Source organism: Chiloscyllium plagiosum, unplaced genomic scaffold (genome assembly GCF_037043375.1).
Source record: "Chiloscyllium plagiosum isolate Xiang-an unplaced genomic scaffold, Cpla_swu_hap1 HiC_scaffold_5, whole genome shotgun sequence".
Taxonomy (NCBI): domain Eukaryota; kingdom Metazoa; phylum Chordata; class Chondrichthyes; order Orectolobiformes; family Hemiscylliidae; genus Chiloscyllium; species Chiloscyllium plagiosum.
This window is the reverse complement of record NW_028270143.1, coordinates 104,536,232-104,554,305: the sequence shown is the minus strand read 5'-3', so window position 1 is coordinate 104,554,305 and position 18,074 is coordinate 104,536,232. Positions and strand designations below refer to the sequence as shown.

The 18,074-nt window shown below is 45.3% G+C and overlaps 1 protein-coding gene across 2 annotated transcripts in view; it reads right to left on the bottom strand.

The window, feature by feature from the left end:
• adarb2 (adenosine deaminase RNA specific B2 (inactive)) overlaps nt 1-18,074 on the bottom strand; it is a 748,761-nt gene that overhangs the window by 366,175 nt on the left and 364,512 nt on the right. For both annotated transcript variants that reach the window (XM_043690659.2, XM_043690662.2), the window contains one exon: nt 16,566-16,652. In XM_043690659.2, coding sequence (XP_043546594.2) covers nt 16,566-16,652 — 87 coding nt within the window. The remainder of the gene's footprint in view (nt 1-16,565; nt 16,653-18,074) is intronic.

The following is an 18,074-nucleotide window of genomic DNA, read 5'->3' as shown; positions in this document are numbered from 1 at the left end:
CCTTCCCTCAGATACACTGTGTCTCACTGACCCTCCCATGATCCACTGTGTCGCACTGACTGTCTGTCTGGTACACTGTGTCTCAGACCCTCCCTCTGATACACTGTGTCTCAGATCCTCCCTCTGATATGGTGTGTCTCACTGACCCTCCCTCTGATACACAGTCTATCTCAGTGACTCACCCTCTGATACACTGTGTCTCTGACCCTCCCTCTGATACACTGTGTCCCTGACCCTCCCTCTGATACTGTGTCTCTGACCCTCCCTCTGGTACACTGTGTCTCACTGACCCTCCCTCTGATACACTGTGTCCCTGGCCCTCCCTCTGATACACTGTGTCTCACTGTCCCTCCCTTTGATACACTGTGTCCCTCCCTCTGATACACTGTGTCCCTCCCTCTGATACAGTGTATCACTGACCCTCCCTCTGACACACTGTGTCACTGACCCTCCCTCTGATACACTGTGTCACTGACCCTCCCTCTAATACACTGTGTCTCTGATCCTCCCTCTGATACACTGTGTCACTGACCCTCCCTCTGATACACTGTGTCTCTGATCCTCCCTCTGATACACTGTGTCACTGACCCTCCCTCAGATACACTGTACCCTCCCTCTGATACACTGTGTCACTGACCCTCCCTCTGATGCACTGTGTCTCCGATCCTCCCTCTGATACACTGTGACTCACTGACCCTCCCTTTGATTCAGTGTCTCACTGACCCTCCGTCTGATGCAGTGTGTCTCTGACCCTCCCTCTCATACACTGTGGCTCACTGACCTCCAATCTGAAACATTGTGTCTCACTGATCCTCCCTCTGATACAGTGTCTCACTGACCCTCCATCTGATACACTGTGTCTCTGACCCTCCCTCTGATACAGTGTCTCACTGACCCTCCGTCTGATGCACTGTGTCTCTGACCCTCCCTCTGATACACTGTGTCTCTGACCCTCCCTCTGATACACTGTGACCCTCTCTCTGATACACTGTGTCACTGACCCTCCCTCTGGTGCACTGTGTCTTACTGACCCCCCTATGATACACTGTGTCTCACTCACCCTCCCTCCGATACACTGTGTCTCACTGATCCTCCCTCTGATGCTCTGTGTCTCTGACCCTCCCTCTGATACACTATGACTCACTGACCCTCCCTCTGATATTGTCTCACTGACCCTCGCTCTGGTGCACTGTCTCACTGACCCTCCCTCTGATACACTGTGTCTCTGACCCTCCCTCCAAAATACTGTGTCTCACTGACCCTCCCTCTGAAACACTGTGTCACTGACCCTCCCACAGATACATCGTGCCTCACTGACTCTCCCTCTGATACACTGTGCCACTGACCCTCCCTCAGATACACTGTGTCTCACTGACCCTCCCATGATCCACTGTGTCGCACTGACTGTCTCTCTGGTACACTGTGTCTCAGACCCTCCCTCTGATACACTGTGTCTCAGACCCTCCCTCTGATATGCTGTGTCTCACTGACCCTCCCTCTGATACACAGTCTATCTCATTGACTCACCCTCTGATACACTGTGTCTCTGACCCTCCCTCTGATACACTGTGTCCCTGACCCTCCCTCTGATACTGTGTCTCTGACCCTCCCTCTGGTACACTGTGTCTCACTGACCCTCCCTCTGATACACTGTGTCCCTGGCCCTCCCTCTGATACACTGTGTCTCACTGTCCCTCCCTTTGATACACTGTGTCCCTCCCTCTGATACACTGTGTCCCTCCCTCTGATACAGTGTCTCACTGACCCTCCCTCTGATACACTGAGTCTCTGTCCCTCCCTCTGATACACTGTATCCCTGACCCTCCCTCTGTTACACAGTCTATCTCATTGATCCTCCCTCTTATACACTGTGTCACTGATCCTCTCTCTGACACAGTGTCTCTGACCCTCCCTCTGAAACACTGTGTCTCACTGTCCCTCCCTTTGATACACTGTGTCCCTCCCTCTGATACACTGTGTCCCTCCCTCTGATACAGTGTCTCACTGACCCTCCCTCTGATACACAGTCTATCTCATTGACCCTCCCTCTGATACACTGTGTCTCTGTCCCTCCCTCTGATACACAGTCTATCTCATGGATCCTCCCTCTAATACACTGTGTCACTGACCCTCTCTCTGACACAGGGTCTCTGACCCTCCCTCTGAAACACTGTGTCTCACTGACCCTCCCTTAGATACACTGTCACTGACCTTCCCTCTGATACACTGTGTCACTGAACCTCCCTCTGATACATTGTCTCACTAACCCTCCCTCTGTTACACCGTGACTCTGCCCCTCCATCTGATACACTGTGTCACTGACCCTCCCTTCGATACACTGTGTCTCAGACCCTCCCTCTGATACACTGTGTCCCTGACACTCCATCTGATACACCGTGACTCTGACCTCCGTCTGATACACTGTGTCTCACTGACCCTCCCTGGGATACACTATGTCACTGACCATCCCTCTGATACACTGTGTTTCTGACCCTCCCTCTGATACACTGTGTACCTCCCTCTGATACGGTGTCTCACTGACCCTCCCTCTGATAAACAGTCTATCTCATTGACCCTCCTTCTGATACACTGTGACTCACTGACCCTCCCTCTGATACACTCAATCTCACTGACCCTCCCTTAGATACACTGTGTCTCACTGACCCTCTCTCTGATACACTGTGTCCCTCCCTCTGATATATTGTCTTACTGACCCTCCCTCTGATACACTTTGTCCCTGACCCTCCCTCTGATACTGTGTCTCTGACCCTCCCTCTGGTACACTGTGTCTCACTGACCCTCCCTCTGATACACTGTGTCCCTGGCCCTCCCTCTGATACACTGTGTCTCACTGTCCCTCCCTTTGATACACTGTGTCCCTCCCTCTGATACACTGTGTCCCTCCCTCTGATACAGTGTCTCACTGACCCTCCCTCCGATACACAGTCTATCTCATTGACCCTCCCTCTGATACACTGTGTCTCTGTCCCTCCCTCTGATACACAGTCTATCTCATGGATCCTCCCTCTAATACACTGTGTCACTGACCCTCTCTCTGACACAGGGTCTCTGACCCTCCCTCTGAAACACTGTGTCTCACTGACCCTCCCTTAGATACACTATGTCACTGACCCTCCCTCTGATACACTGTGTCTCACTGAACTTCCCTCTAATACACTGTGTCACTGACCCTCCCTCTGATACATTGTCTCACTAACCCTCCCTCTGTTACACCGTGACTCTGCCCTCCATCTGATACACTGTGTGTCACTGACCCTCCCTTCGATACACTGTGTCCCTGACCCTCCTTCTGATACACTATGTGTCTGACACTCCCTCTGATACACCGTGACTCTGACCTCCGTCTGATACACTGTGTCTCACTGACCCTCCCTGAGATACACTGTGTCACTGACCATCCCTCTGATACACTGTGTTTCTGACCCTCCCTCTGATACACTGTGACTCACTGTCCCTCCCTCTGATACACTGTGTACCTCCCTCTGATATGGTGTCTCACTGACCCTCCCTCTGATAAACAGTCTATCTCATTGACCCTCCCTCTGATACACTGTGACTCACTGACCCTCCCTCTGATACACTCTATCTCACTGACCCTCCCTTAGATACACTGTGTCTCACTGACCCTCCCCTCTGATACACTGTGTCCCTCCCTCTGATATATTGTCTTACTGACCCTCCCTCTGATACACTGTGTCTCTGACCCTCTCTCTGATACACAGTCTATCTCACTGACCCTCTCTCTATACACTGTGTCTCTGACCATACCTCTGAAACACTGTGTCTCACTGTCCCTCCCTCTAATACAGTGAGTCTCACAGACCCTCCCTTAGATACACTGTGTCACTGACCTTCCCTCAGAAACACTGTCTTTCACTGACCCTCCCTCTGAAACACTGTGTCACTGACCCTCATTCTGATACACTGTGCCTCACTGACCCTCCCTCTGATACACTGTGCCTCACTAATCCTCCATCTGTTACATTATGTCACTCACCCTCCCTCTGATACATTGTCTCACCAACCCTCCCTCCATTACACCGTGACTCTGACCCTCTATTTGATACACTGTGTCTCACTGACCCTCCCTCTGATACACTGTGTCTCTGACCCTCCCTCTGATGCACTGTGTCTGACTGACCCTCCCTCAGATATACTGTGTCCCTCCCTCTGATATGCTGTGTCACTGAGCCTCCCTCTGATACATTGTGTCACTGACCCTCCTTCAGATACACTGTGACCCTCCCTCTGAGATGTTGTGTCACTGACCATCCCTCTAATACATGGTGTCTCTGATCCTCCCTCTGATACACTGTGTCACTGGCCCTCACTCAGATACACTGTGACCCTCGCTCTGATACACTGTGACACTGACCCTCCCTCTGGTGCACTGTGTCTCACTGACCCTCCCTCTGATACACTGTGTCTCTGACCCTCCCTCAGATATAGTGTTTCACTGACCCTCCCTCTAATACACTGTGTCTCTGACCCTCCCTCTGATATACTGTGTCTCACTGTGGGCGGCACGGTGGCACAGTGGTTAGCGCTGCTGCCTCACAGCGCCAGAGACCCGGGTTCAATTCCCGCCTCAGGCGACTGACTGTGTGGAGTTTGCACGTTCTCCCCATGTCTGCGTGGGTTTCCTCCGGGTGCTCCGGTTTCCTCCCACAGTCCAAAGATGTGCAAGTCAGGTGAATTGGCCATGCTAAATTGCCCGTAGTGTTAGGTAAGGAGTAAATGTAGGGGTATGGGTGGGTTGCGCTCCGGCGGGGCGGTGTGGACTTGTTGGGCCGAAGGGCCTGTTTCCACACTGTAAGTAATCTAATCTAATCTAATCTAATCTAATCTAATCTAATCTAATCACTGACCCTCCCTGAGATAAACTGTGTCACTGACCCTCCCACAGGTACACCGTGTCTCAATGCCCTCCCTCTGATACATTGTGTCACTTACCCTCCATCAGATACACTGTGACCCTCCCTCTGATATGCTGTGTCTCATTGACCTTCCCTCTGATACACTGTGTCTCTGACCCTCCCTCTGATACACTGTGCCCTGACCCTCCCTCTGATACTGTGTCTCACTGACTCTCCCACAGATACACTGAGTCTCTGACCCTCCCTATGATACACTGTGTCTCTGACCCTCACTCTGAAACACTGTGTCTCACTGCCCACCCTCAGATACACTGTGCCACTGACCCTCCCACAGATACACCGTGTCTCACTGACCCTCCTTCTGATACACTGTGTCTCTGACCCTCCCTCTGATACACCATGTCTCACTGACCCTCCCTCTGATACCCTGTGTCCCTGACCCTCCCTCTGATACACTCTATCTCACTGACTCTCTCTGATACACTGTGTCCCTGACCCTCCCTCTGATACACTGTGTCTCTGAACATTCCTCTGATACACTGTCTCACTGACCCTCCCTCTGATACACTATGACTTTCCCTCTGATACACTGTGTCACTGATCTCCCTCTGATACACCGTGTCCCTGACCCTCCCTCAGATACACTGAGTCACTGTCCCTCCCTCAGATACACTGAGTCACTGTCCCTCCCTCATATACACTGTGTCCCTGAGCCTCCCTTAGATACACTGTGTTCCTGACCCTCCCTCTGATACGCTGTGTCCCTGACCCTCCCTCTGATACACTGTGACTTTCCCTCTGATACACTGTGTCCCTGACCCTCCCTCTGATACACTGTGTTCCTGTCCCTCCCTCTGATACACTGTGTTCCTGACCCTCCCTCTGATACGCTGTGTCCCTGACCCTCCCTCTGATACACTGTGACTTTCCCTCTGATACACTGTGTCCCTGACCCTCCCTCAGATACACTGTGTCACTGTCCCTCCCTCAGATACACTGTGTCCCTGAGCCTCCCTTAGATACACTGTGTTCCTGACTCTCCCTCTGATATGCTGTGTTCCTGACCCTCCCTCTGATACACTGTGTTCTGACCCTCCCTCTGATACACTGTGTTCCTGACCCTCCCTCTGATATACTGTGTTACTGACCCTCCCTCTGATACACTGTGTTCCTGACCCTCCCTCTGATACGCTGTGTTCCTGACCCTCCCTCTGATACACTGTGTCACGGATCCCTGGCAATGCCTTGGCAACAGCAAAGTTTTCCAAGAGCAGGATTTGATATTTTAAAGGCAGATTTCTTGGGGCGATTTTATTTTACTGTGAGTGGAGCAGTCCACAGCCAGCAGGGGAACCTTCCCTGCAGCTGCCTGGAGGGCAGGTTGGGAGATGAGAAGTGAGACTGCAGTGTAGCTCAAGGTTTCTTGCACAGAATAAGGGCCTGTGGGCCTGAACAGCTGCCCCTGTGCTATCAGTCGACCAAATGGAGTAGCCTGCCCTTTGGGACAGATGGGAATTTTCCTTTTACCCTGAGTCAATGAATTACAGCATCCACCTCCCCCGCAGTGTCCTTCATTTCATGGCTGGCTCTTTGATGGCTAATTCAGATTTTATGGACTGTCAAAATCAGTGATCGCGAACCACTGCTTTCCAGAACCAGAGGTCAGAGTGGAAGGATACTTGGGTCAGTCAGTTAGGACTGAGATGAGGAGAAATTTCTTTGCCCAAAGATTGGTATATCTGTGGAAGTCTCTGTGTGCAAAAAGCTTCTGAGGCCAAATTGTTGAATGTTTTCAAGAAATAGTTCGATCTGTTTCTTAGGTCAAAGAGGTCAAAGAGTATGAAGGGAAAGCAGAACATTACTAGGATGGATGATCAGCCATGATTGTATTGAATGGATGAGCAGGATCGAAGGTAGAAATCTTCTCCTGCTTTTATTTCCTCAGTTTTCATGCTTCCAGTTTCCCAAGCCTGCTGTAAAAGTCAGTCTTTACTTTATCTAAAGCCTCATTAACTTTCAACTAATGTTGGACCCAGTACTGTGATCTGTGGAGAACTATATTCTAACTGAGGTGTTATTAAGGTCTTATATGAGATTGCCATTACCTCTCGACCTTTGGATTTGATTTTTAACTTAGAATCTTGTTACTGACTTTATGAACCTGACATACTGTCTCTCTGTCCAAACTCTCTCTGCTCAACACTGTTAATTCTGAGTATAATTCCTGCCTTTTTGTGCCAAAATTAATTCTCTCAAATTTATCATTTCTGAATTCCCTCTGCCTCTATCATGTAAATTTATTCCATTTGAGCTCCTTTTCAAGCTTTCTTTGGTTCTGTGTAGAATTAGCTATGCCTCTTCCTTTGCTATCCAGGGTACTCTGTGAATTTCAATTCCTACTCTCTGTTTTCCTCCCTTCTATTTAGGTAAATCCCGTTTGCTATTCTCCCTATAATTTCATAATCGTTAATTTTCTCACATAATCTCTAATATTTTGCTATGTACCTTAATACCAGAGATATAGAGTTAAAGTAATTGGTGGAAAGATTAGAGGAGAGTTGAGTATGATGTATACTGTGTGATTTATGTGTTCAATTTTCAATGGAAGTGTGGAAGCAGTCCATTCAGCTCACTGAGTCCACACTGACCTTCCAAAGAGCATCCCACTCAGACCTCACTCCTCCCTCACCCTATGCCTGTAAACCAGCATTTCCCAAGGTTAACGCACTTAACCTGCACATTATGGATTAGATTAGATTAGATTAGATTCCCTACAGTGTGGAAACAGGCCCTTCGGCCCAACAAGTCCACACTGACCCTTCGATGAGTAACCCACCCAGACCCATTTCCCTCTGACTAATGGGCAATTTAGGATGGCCAATTCACCTGACCTGCACACCTTTGACTGTAGGAGGAAACTGGAGAACCCGAAGAAAACCCACACAGGCCTGGGGAGAATGTGCACACTCCATGCAGAGAGTCACCGAAGGGCGGAATTAAACCTGGGTGCCTGATGCTGTGAGGCAGCAGTGCTAACCACTGAGCCACTGTGCTGACCAACATTAGTTTCTGCAAGCTTGGATTTTTGGTTTGAGTTAATAACTTACGGACATTTCTGTGTGCTTGAAGTTAATTATTAACACAAGTATTTCTGCAACTATTGCAGTTTGATTTATAAACAATTTTTGAAGGCTGGCTGTACAGTGGGTTTGTACCATAGAGCATAGAACATAGAACGTTACAGCGCAGGACAGGCCCTTTGGCCCTCAATGTTGTGCCGACCTGTGAAATTAATCTGAAGCCCATCTAACTGACACTATTCCATTATTATCCATCTGTATGTCCAACGTCCATTTCAATCCCCTTACATAGAACATAGAACATAGAACAATACAGCACAGAACAGGCCCTTCGGCCCACGATGTTGTGCCGAACATTTGTCCGAGCTTAAGCACCCATCCATGTACCTATCCAATTGCCGCTTAAAGGTCACCAATGATTCTGACTCTGCCACTCCCACAGGCAGCGCATTCCATGCCCCCACCACTCTCTGGGTAAAGAACCTACCCCTGACATCTCCCCTATACCTTCCACCCTTCACCTTAAATTTATGTCCCCTTGTAACACTCTGTTGTACCCGGGGAAAAAGTTTCTGATTGTCTACTCTATCTATTCCTCTGATCATCTTATACGCCTCTATCAAGTCACCCCTCATCCTTCTCCGTTCCAATGAGAAAAGGCCTAGCACGCTCAACCTATCCTCTTACGACCTATTCTCCATTCCAGGCAACATCCTGGTAAATCTTCTCTGCACCCTCTCCAAAGCTTCCACATCTTTCCTAAAGTGAGGCGACCAGAACTGCACACAGTACTCCAAATGTGACCTAACCAAAGTCCTGTACAGCTGTAACATCACTTCACGACTCTTGATTTAATCCCTCTGCTAATGAACGCTAATACACCATAGGCCTTCTTACAAGCTCTATCCACCTGAGTGGCAACTTTCAAAGATCTATGAACATAGACCCCAAGATCCCTCTGCTCCTCCACCTTACTAAGAACCCTACCATTAACCCTGTCTTCCGCATTCTTATTTGTCCTTTCAAAATGGACAACCTCACACTTGGCAGGGTTGAACTCTATCTGCCACTCCTCAGCCCAGCTCTGCATCATATCTAAGTCCCTTTGCAGCCGACAACAGCCCTCCTCACTATCCACAACTCCACCAATCTTCATATCATCTGCAAATTTACTGACCCACCCTTCGACTCCCTCTTCCAAGTCATTAATAAAAATTACAAACAGCAGAGGACCCAGAACTGATCCCTGTGGAACTCCACTTGTAACTGGGCTCCAGGCTGAATATTTACCATCTACCACCACACTCTGACTTCGACCGGTTAGCCAGTTTTCTATTCAACTGGCCAAATTTCTCTCTATCCCATGCCTCCTGACTTTCCGCATAAGCCTACCATGGGGAACCTTATCAAATGCCTTACTAAAATCCATGTACACTACATCCACTGCTCTACCCTCATCCACATGCTTGGTCACCTCCTCAAAGAATTCAATAAGACTTGTAAGGCAAGACCTACCCTTCACAAATCTGTGCTGGCTGTCCCTAATCAAGCAGTGTCTTTCCAGATACTCATAAATCCTATCCCTCAGTACCCTTTCCATTACTTTGCCTACCACTGAAGTAAGACTAACTGGCCTGTAATTCCCGGGGTTATCCCTATTCCCTTTTTTGAACAGGGGCACAACATTCGCCACTCTCCAGTCCCCTGGTACCACCCCTGTTGACAGTGAAGACAAAAAGATCATTGCCAACGGCTCTGCAATTTCCTCTCTTGCTTCCCACATAATCCTAGGATATATCCCGTCAGGCCCGGGGTACTTGTCTATCCTCAAGTTATTCAAAATGTCCAACACATCTTCCTTCCTAACAAGTATCTCCTCTAGCTTACCAGTCCATTTCACACTCTCCTCTTCAACAATACGGTCCCTCTCGTCAGCGAGTCCGCTACTGTTGCAAGTAGGCCGTTCCATGCCCCTCTGAGTAAAGAAGCTACCCCTGATATCTCTCCTAAATCTATCACCCCTCAGTTTAAAACAATGTCCCCTCATGTTAACCTTCACCATCTGAGGAAAAAGGCTCTCACTGTTCATCCTATCTAACCCTCTGATTATCTTATGCGTCTCGATTAATTCACCTCTCAACCTTCTTCTCTCCAATGAAAACAGTCTCAGTTCCCTCAGCCTTTTCTCGTAAGACTTTCCTTCCATACCAGACATGTTAGTAAATCTCCTCTGAACCCTTTCCAAAGCTTCCACATCCTTCCTATAATGCGGTGACCAGAACTGCACACTATATTCCAAGTGCGGCCCAGTGTCTTGTACAGCTGAAGCATGACCCTGTGGCTCTGAAACTCAATCCCCCTACTAATAAACACCAACACACCATATGTCTTCTCAACAACCCTGTCAACCTACTTGGCAACTTTCATGGATTTATGCACCTAGACACCAAGATCTCTCTGTTCATCTACACTGCCAAGAATTTTACCATTAGCCCGGTACTCTGCATTCCTGTTACTTCTTCCAAAGTGAACCACCTTTTACTTTTTCGCATTCCACTCCATTTGTCACTTCTCAGCCCAGCTCTGCGTCTTATCTATGTCCCTCTGTAATCCATAACATCCTTCAGCACTATCCACAACTCTGCCTACCTTAGTGTCATCTGCAAATTTACTAACCCATCCTTCCACAGCCATCTCCAGATCATTTATAAAAATGACAAACAGCAGTGACCCCAAAACAGATCCTTGCTGCACACCACTGGTAACTGAGCTCAAGGATGAACATTTCCCATCAACCACCATCCTCTGTCTTCTTTCAGCTAGCCAATTTCTGATCCAAACAGCTAAATCACCCTCAATCCCGAAACTCCTTATTTTGTACAATAGCCTACCGTGTGGAACCTTATCAAATGCCTTTCCCGTTGGACTTCTGTTCAATCTAGACTGTTTTCAATAGGACATGATAAACAATAGGGCCTCAAAGATTTGTTGGAGAGTTTGAGAATTTATTTTTAAGTTTAAGGGAAATGTCATAATTGAGAGACATTGAGCTTTCACTTTTGATTTTGAGTGGGTTAGCACAGGATGGCTATATAGTCAGTGTTCTTGTGAAGGGGCTGATAGATGCAGTAAATTAGATTCCTTTGGAGTTAAAAATTACTGTTAGTTCCAGATCAGATGTGTTAGGATAAAGACCTGAAAGTGGCTAGTGAAGGGGGTATATTGAAACTCAAATGTATGATAGTTCCTGGGAGTTGCCATCTGCATTTTCAATCAAAGTTGCAAGTCACTTAAACCTACCAACATGAAGATTCATTAATTCTCATGTGATTATTATATGGGCTGTGTTTTGGGAACTGTACCAGGACTTGTGTATTTAGAACAACACTAAAGCTGCTTTGTTTCCATTCAATTTAAAAAGGAGTGTTTTGGGATTAATGGAGTTATCATTTTACTGTGTGTTTAAAACCTTTGAATTTTTATCATAAGTAGATGGTTCAGATTATTCTATTTCTTAAAGTCATAGAGTCATAGGGATGTAGCGCATGGAAACAGACCCTTTGGTCCAACCCGTCCATGCCGACCAGATATCCCAACCCAATCTAGTCCCACCTGCCAGCACCCGGCCCATATCCCTCCAAACTCTTCCTATTCATATACCCATCCAAATGCCTCTTAAATATTGCAATTGTACCAGCCTCCACCACATCCTCTGGCAGCTCATTCCATACACGTACCACCCTATGTGTGAAAAGGTTGCCCCTTAGGTCTCTTTTATCTCTTTCCCCTCTCACCCTAAACATACGCCCTCTAGTTCTGGACTCCCCCACCCCAGGGAAAAGACTTTGTCTATTTATCCTATCCATGCCCCTCATAATTTTGTAAACCTCTATAAGGTCACCCCTCAGCCTCCGACGCTCCAGGGAAAACAGCCCCAGCCTGTTCAGCCTCTCCCTGTAGCTCAGATCCTCCAACCCTGGCAACATCCTTGTAAATCTTTTCTGAACTTTTAAGTTTCACAACATCTTTCCGATATTCCAACAGTGGCCTTACCAATGTCCTGCACAGCCGCAACATGACCTCCTAACTCCTGTACTCAATACTCTGACCAATAAAGGAAAGCATACCAAACGCCTTCTTCACTATCCTATCTACCTGCAACTCCACTTTCAAGGAGAAAGGAACCTGCACTCCAAGGTCTCTTTGTTCAGCAACAAAGGACTTTACCATTAAGTGTATAAGTCCTGCTAAGATTTGCTTTCCCAAAATGCAGCACCTCGCATTTATCTGAATTAAACTCCATCTGTCACTTCTCAGCCCATTGGCCCATCTGGTCCAGATCCTGTTGTAATCTGAGATAACCCTCTTCGCTGTCCACTACACCTCCAATTTTTGTGTCATCTGCAAACTTACTAACTGTACCTCTTATGCTCGCATCCAAATCATTTATGTAAATGACAAAAACTAGAGGGCCCAGCACCGATCCTTGTGGCACTCCACTGATCACAGGCCTCCAGTCTGAAAAACAATCCTCCACCACCACCTTCTACCTTTGAGCCAGTTCTGTATCCATATGGCTAGTTCTCCCTGTATTCCGTGAGAACCAACCTTGCTAATCAGTCTCCCGTGGGGAATCTTTTCGAACGCTTTACTGAATTCCATATAGATCACATCTACTGCTCTGCCCTCATCAATCTTCTTTGTTACATCTTCAAAATCTTTGCTCCTTTTGTAATAAACTTCAGTTTTGTTGTTAAAGTAAATCTGCAATATTGTGTGCTTACGGTTCAGTGAAAGAACACTTCATTAAAACCAAATCAAACATAAAAATATGATCTACCAAGCTTGGTTCCTGTCTGGGAATTCAACATATCCAGTAATAACATCAGCTGACATGAGGAGTAATGTTTTTATTGAGAGGGCAGTGGGAATTTGAAACTTATTGCTCAAAAGAGATGTTTGCATAATGTCAATGTAACTGGAATAGTGATCAGAGGCAGACTAACGCTCTGGTGATACCACAGGAGTTGGTGAAATTTATTTTTCGATGATAAAATCTGGAATTGAAGGCCAGTTGCAGTAATGGTGTCCATGTCATTATCATCACTTGTTGTAAAAACTAACCTGGTTCATTAATCTCCTTTAGGGAAAAGAAATTTGACACCTTGTTCAGTTTCCAATTTAATCCAGATCCACAGCAATTTTGACTCCTGACTGGCCTCTGAACCTGTCTAGCCACTTAGATTAAGGATGATTACAGATGAGTTAACAAATGTTCATCTTGCCAGTGATGCCCACATTCCATGAAAGAGAGGAAGATAGAAGATTTGTAAAGGGTGCATATTTTATAATGTACATGATAGAACATGGAGCATAGAACAATACAGCACAGGAAAGGGCCCTTCAGCCCACAATGTTGGGCTGAACATGATGCCAAAAGAAGCTAATAGCTTAATCCATTACCCCATCATTCCTTCCATAATCACATCTTATCTAAAGGTCCCTTAAATGCCCCTATCATATCCGCCTCCACCATCACCCTCGGCAGCACATTCCAGATTCTTACCCCTTTCTGTGTAAAAGACTTGCCGCTCACATTTCCTTTGAACTTTGTCCCTCTCACCTTAAATGCATGCCCTCTAATACTAAACATTTCAAAAGATTCTGACTGTCAACCCAATTAATTTAATAGTCTTCTATCGAAGAGGCTAGATGGATAGTGAGAATGATCTGTCTTAACCTGTAGGATTCTAAACCTAATTGTTGTGAATGGGGTTTGAGGCTAAGTAGACCAGATGACTTCCTTCTGTGGTACATCGATAATCTTCCCTCATGTTCTATAATCTATGTCCACTGCATCCCTCTGTCCACCTTTGTATGTTAACTCCTCAAAGATTTCCACAATGTTTGCCAGTTACAAGTCTCCCTGTTGAAATTCAGACTGTGTACTCCTAAGACATGGGCAATATTACTTGGGGACAAGTGATGAGGCCATCTTTGTACTGAAGAGAACGTGCGATCAGAAGTTCAGCTCTGGTTGAATCAGATATAATGGTTCAACTGAGAAGGCGACCGGCAGGAAAATGGAATTGGTGGAAGGGATCTGCGTTTTGTGGCACAGATGAAAGTTGATCTCCTGGTGTTTAACTCGACAATATTGCATCTCAGTGGCAACATTAAGAAAAGTGGTGAATACATAGAACTAGGTGGTATTAGCAAATATATGGAAGGTGATGCAACCCATGTTTTTGGATGATAAAATGTAGATAAGAATTAGGAAGAGATCAGGATATGTCTGTACAGGACTCTAAAGGTAATGCTGCAAGTGAGCAAGAGATTGCATGGGAGTTGCCTTAGCTATGATTGAATAACCAAGAGCAGATTCAAATGAGGAAACTGAACAGTAGAGAGAAGTCTTCAGACCATTATTATAGATCTTTTATTTTTCTCATTTTTGGTTTGGAACTGCGAGTTGCAGTTGAGAATTGAACTTCGAATATGAGCCTGTTCTTTTTTAAATGGGAGAGAACAAAACACTGATGTTTGTTGGAACTGGCCTGCAAAGATACTACAGGTATCATAGTTACTGGTTGAAGAATACTATCGACAAACTGGTACTGAGATGTTGTTATGGTCAGGGACTGGCAGCCGGTTGGATGTTGAATTGGTCAATCAGGAAAAAACTGGTTCCAGCAAGCCAACCGTAGGAAATATTGGGAAGAAAAAATGAGAAAACAAAGAGAGAACTGTGTTGACTGTGTTTTTGGGCAGGAGGCAAAGTTTCTTTGGAAACTGCCTCTGGGTTGTTTGGTTTTGCTGTCTCTAGTTGACCTCCAGTTATCAACTGAAGATCCTGAGAAAAGAACCACAACCTATGAGAAATTAGGACAATTCTCTGGAGGTCCATGGAAGCTATTTATATTGACCAGTAACTTCAAAATTCAAGCAAGATTGTAGCCTGTGATGTAATCCATTGGATTTCATGAAGGGCTGGAATTAATTGAAGCAACAATTTATAATTTTTAATAAATGTATACCTTAACCGTGTCTGCCTGTCAGTGTGTGAGTGCTGGACTCTATTTAAAGAAGATTGTGCTGGGGATCATAGATATTAATTAGAATGCCTAGTTATTCATTTGTGTTTTGCTCAAGTTACATTATTAAGGTTTGTTTAAGTTATAAACTTGGTGTCTCAGATCAGTTATTTGTAAAGTCTGGTTAGGAATAATTGAATATTTTGAGAGTCAACAAATGCTTTAATCTCACTGTGTCCAGTGTCAGTGAGTCTGATTTGGTCTGGATTTATATCTTTGTGTTATAACAAAAGGTAGAATAGTTTGGTTTAGTGGCATTCGCATCAAGAAGTAAGAGGTGGATCTCATTGATGAGATGAGCTTGGAGACCAAATGATGGGAGAGAAAGAGAAACTGGAGTGAGAGACATGACTTCAGGGTTATAACAGAAGAGAGCCTGATGAGGAGATTCGGCTTGGTAATGATGGAAATGGAGAAGGGCAACAGAGGTAGCTGAATGAATGATCTTAATTAGACTTCTTTTGTTTGATGTTGGAGGTGAGGATAGGGGAGACAGGCTAGAGACAGGTTTCATAAGAACAGTCTGCGTTTGAAAACAGCTTGTGTTCGCTCTCCCAGAACATTGCATGGTTCCAAAGGAGAAGAGAGAGGCCCAATAGTGTTTAACGCAACCAACTATCAGGTTGTAGCCAATCTACAGAAGACAAAAATTATCCCGTGAGTGAACAAGTGAAGCTAAGGAAATCATATGGATAAACCCTTTTCAGGCAGCATTAGTGCCATACTGAACAACTTTTATTTGTTAGATGTTGTGTAAATATTGTAAATGCTCTTAACATATGATTCTATATTTCACATTTGCTCATTTTCTTCCCTCTTAAAGGTATTGGTTCTTGCAGGGTCACTGTGTACCAGTTGCTAACAGCCTCCAGCAATTTGTGTATTTGCCTCGAATGTGAATGTTGGCAATGGATTCATGTGACAGTGATCACAATGGGAGTCCTCTTCACTCTGTTGACTTGACCTGTTACCCCAAACAACTCCATGCTGACTAACAAACAAAGCTGGGGTCTTCCAAATGGGTCATCACACAAGGCTGTGTATTTACCCACTTGGCCACACAAATAATTGTGTTAAGAGGTATTATAATAATTTTCTTAGTTAATGCATTCAGTTCTAAACTCTCCATTTTACGCTTTATGGCAGCTGTTTTTGTTCATTTTATAAACTCGAACATATGGCTGACTGCGACTGAGTGTATTGCCTTCACAACCAGATGGTCTGTATTTGTATGGATGAGCTTTTTAACTGCTCGATTTTGCCTGTTGTGACTCGTAGGTTGTTTTGCTGGATAGAACAACTTGCACAATTTTTAAAAAAGAATGAACAAAAATATTTGGAAATTAAGCTGATTGGTGTAGTGTTTTATCACACATTCCTGAGTGCACTATTTGAACTGATTCTGCCAAGGGTTTGTCTGTGAATGAGACTCTGTTTTCATTTCATTGAGGCAGTATCAGCAATTTACTTAATAAACGGGAAATCAGACTTACTCAGATTGTCCTCATCCTCTGTATTTTCCAAACCAGGGCTGAAATACTTGAATGGACCAATGAACGAAGAAAGTGTGTTCAATTTATCTGGCAAAAGAAGCATTTAACAGAACATTAGTTTTATTAGATTTTCATTATGGGCGGTACTTTACTTAGTTTTGAGAAAAGTGAGGGAAATACCTGATATTCATAAAGTTAATAACCAGCAAACAACATCAGAGGTGTGTATGGTTTATAGTTTTATGATTCATCATGATGTGTCTTTGTCTAAGCAGGGATGGTGAAAACTTTCTAATTCACTCACAGTAAATGGGTGCCACTGGCCAGGCCAGCATTTATTGCTCAGAGAGTAGTTAAGAGTCAACCACATTGCTGTGGGGCTGGAGTCACATCTCGGCCAAACCAGGTAAGGATGGTAGATTTGCTTCCCTAAGGGACATTTGTGAAGCAGATGGGTTCTTCCTGACAATTGACAATGGTTTTAGGGTCATCATTTGGCCCATTATTCCAGATTCTTTACTAAATTCAGATTTATCCATCTGCCTTGGCAGGAGTTGAATCCAGTCTCAAGAACATTAGCTGAGTTACTGGATTAATAGGTCTCATGACAATACCACTAGACCATTGCCTCCCCAAGAAATCCTGGAACATTTCTTGTATGTGACTCACTGACAAAGGTCACAATGGTCTCTTTTCCAGGAATGAGTTGCACTGTTTTTATTAAAATTATAGATGGGTCTGAACCAAATGTAGTAAGCCCAATGTGGAAGCCAGCCTGTGGCAGCACCAATCTCTGTTGTAGTGGAGGGACAGTGTAAAGAGAAGTTGGGACAGAAAGGTGGCAGAATGTCACAGATCAAGTCTGGAAGAAATTCCATGAATGAAAGAAACACAAACATAAGGTAAGAATATCACTGTAAAACAAAAGGACAGAATTCCTTTCTTAGAATATTTGATGGTACCAGAGAGGCACGCATTTTGCTATATTGGTGTGTCCATGCTGGGTGATTGTACACGAAGATAAATTAGTTAAGCCCATAAGATATAGGACAGATGTAGACATTTAGCCCATTGAACCCACTCCACCACTCAATCAGTTCAATAGTGATCTGATAATCCTCAACTCCGCTTTCCTACCTTTTGCCCATAACCCTTGATCCCATTACTAATGAAAACTCTGTCTCTCTCAGCCTTGAATATGACCCAGCCTCGGTGGCCCTCTGCGGTAAAAAAATTTCAACTGATTTACTCCACTCAGAGAGAAGAAGTTTCTCCTCATTTCTGTCTTAAAAGGGTGAATCCCTATTTTGGGATTATGCCCTCTGGTCCTAAACTTTCACACAAGGGGAAACAAACTCTCTGCATCAACCCTAACAAGTTCCCTACGAATCTAGTATGTTTCAATAAGGTCACCTCCCATTTAACGATATTTCAATGAGTACAAGCCCAACCTACTTACCCTTTGCTAATAAGATAGTATCTTCATACCAAGTATCAGCCAACTGAACC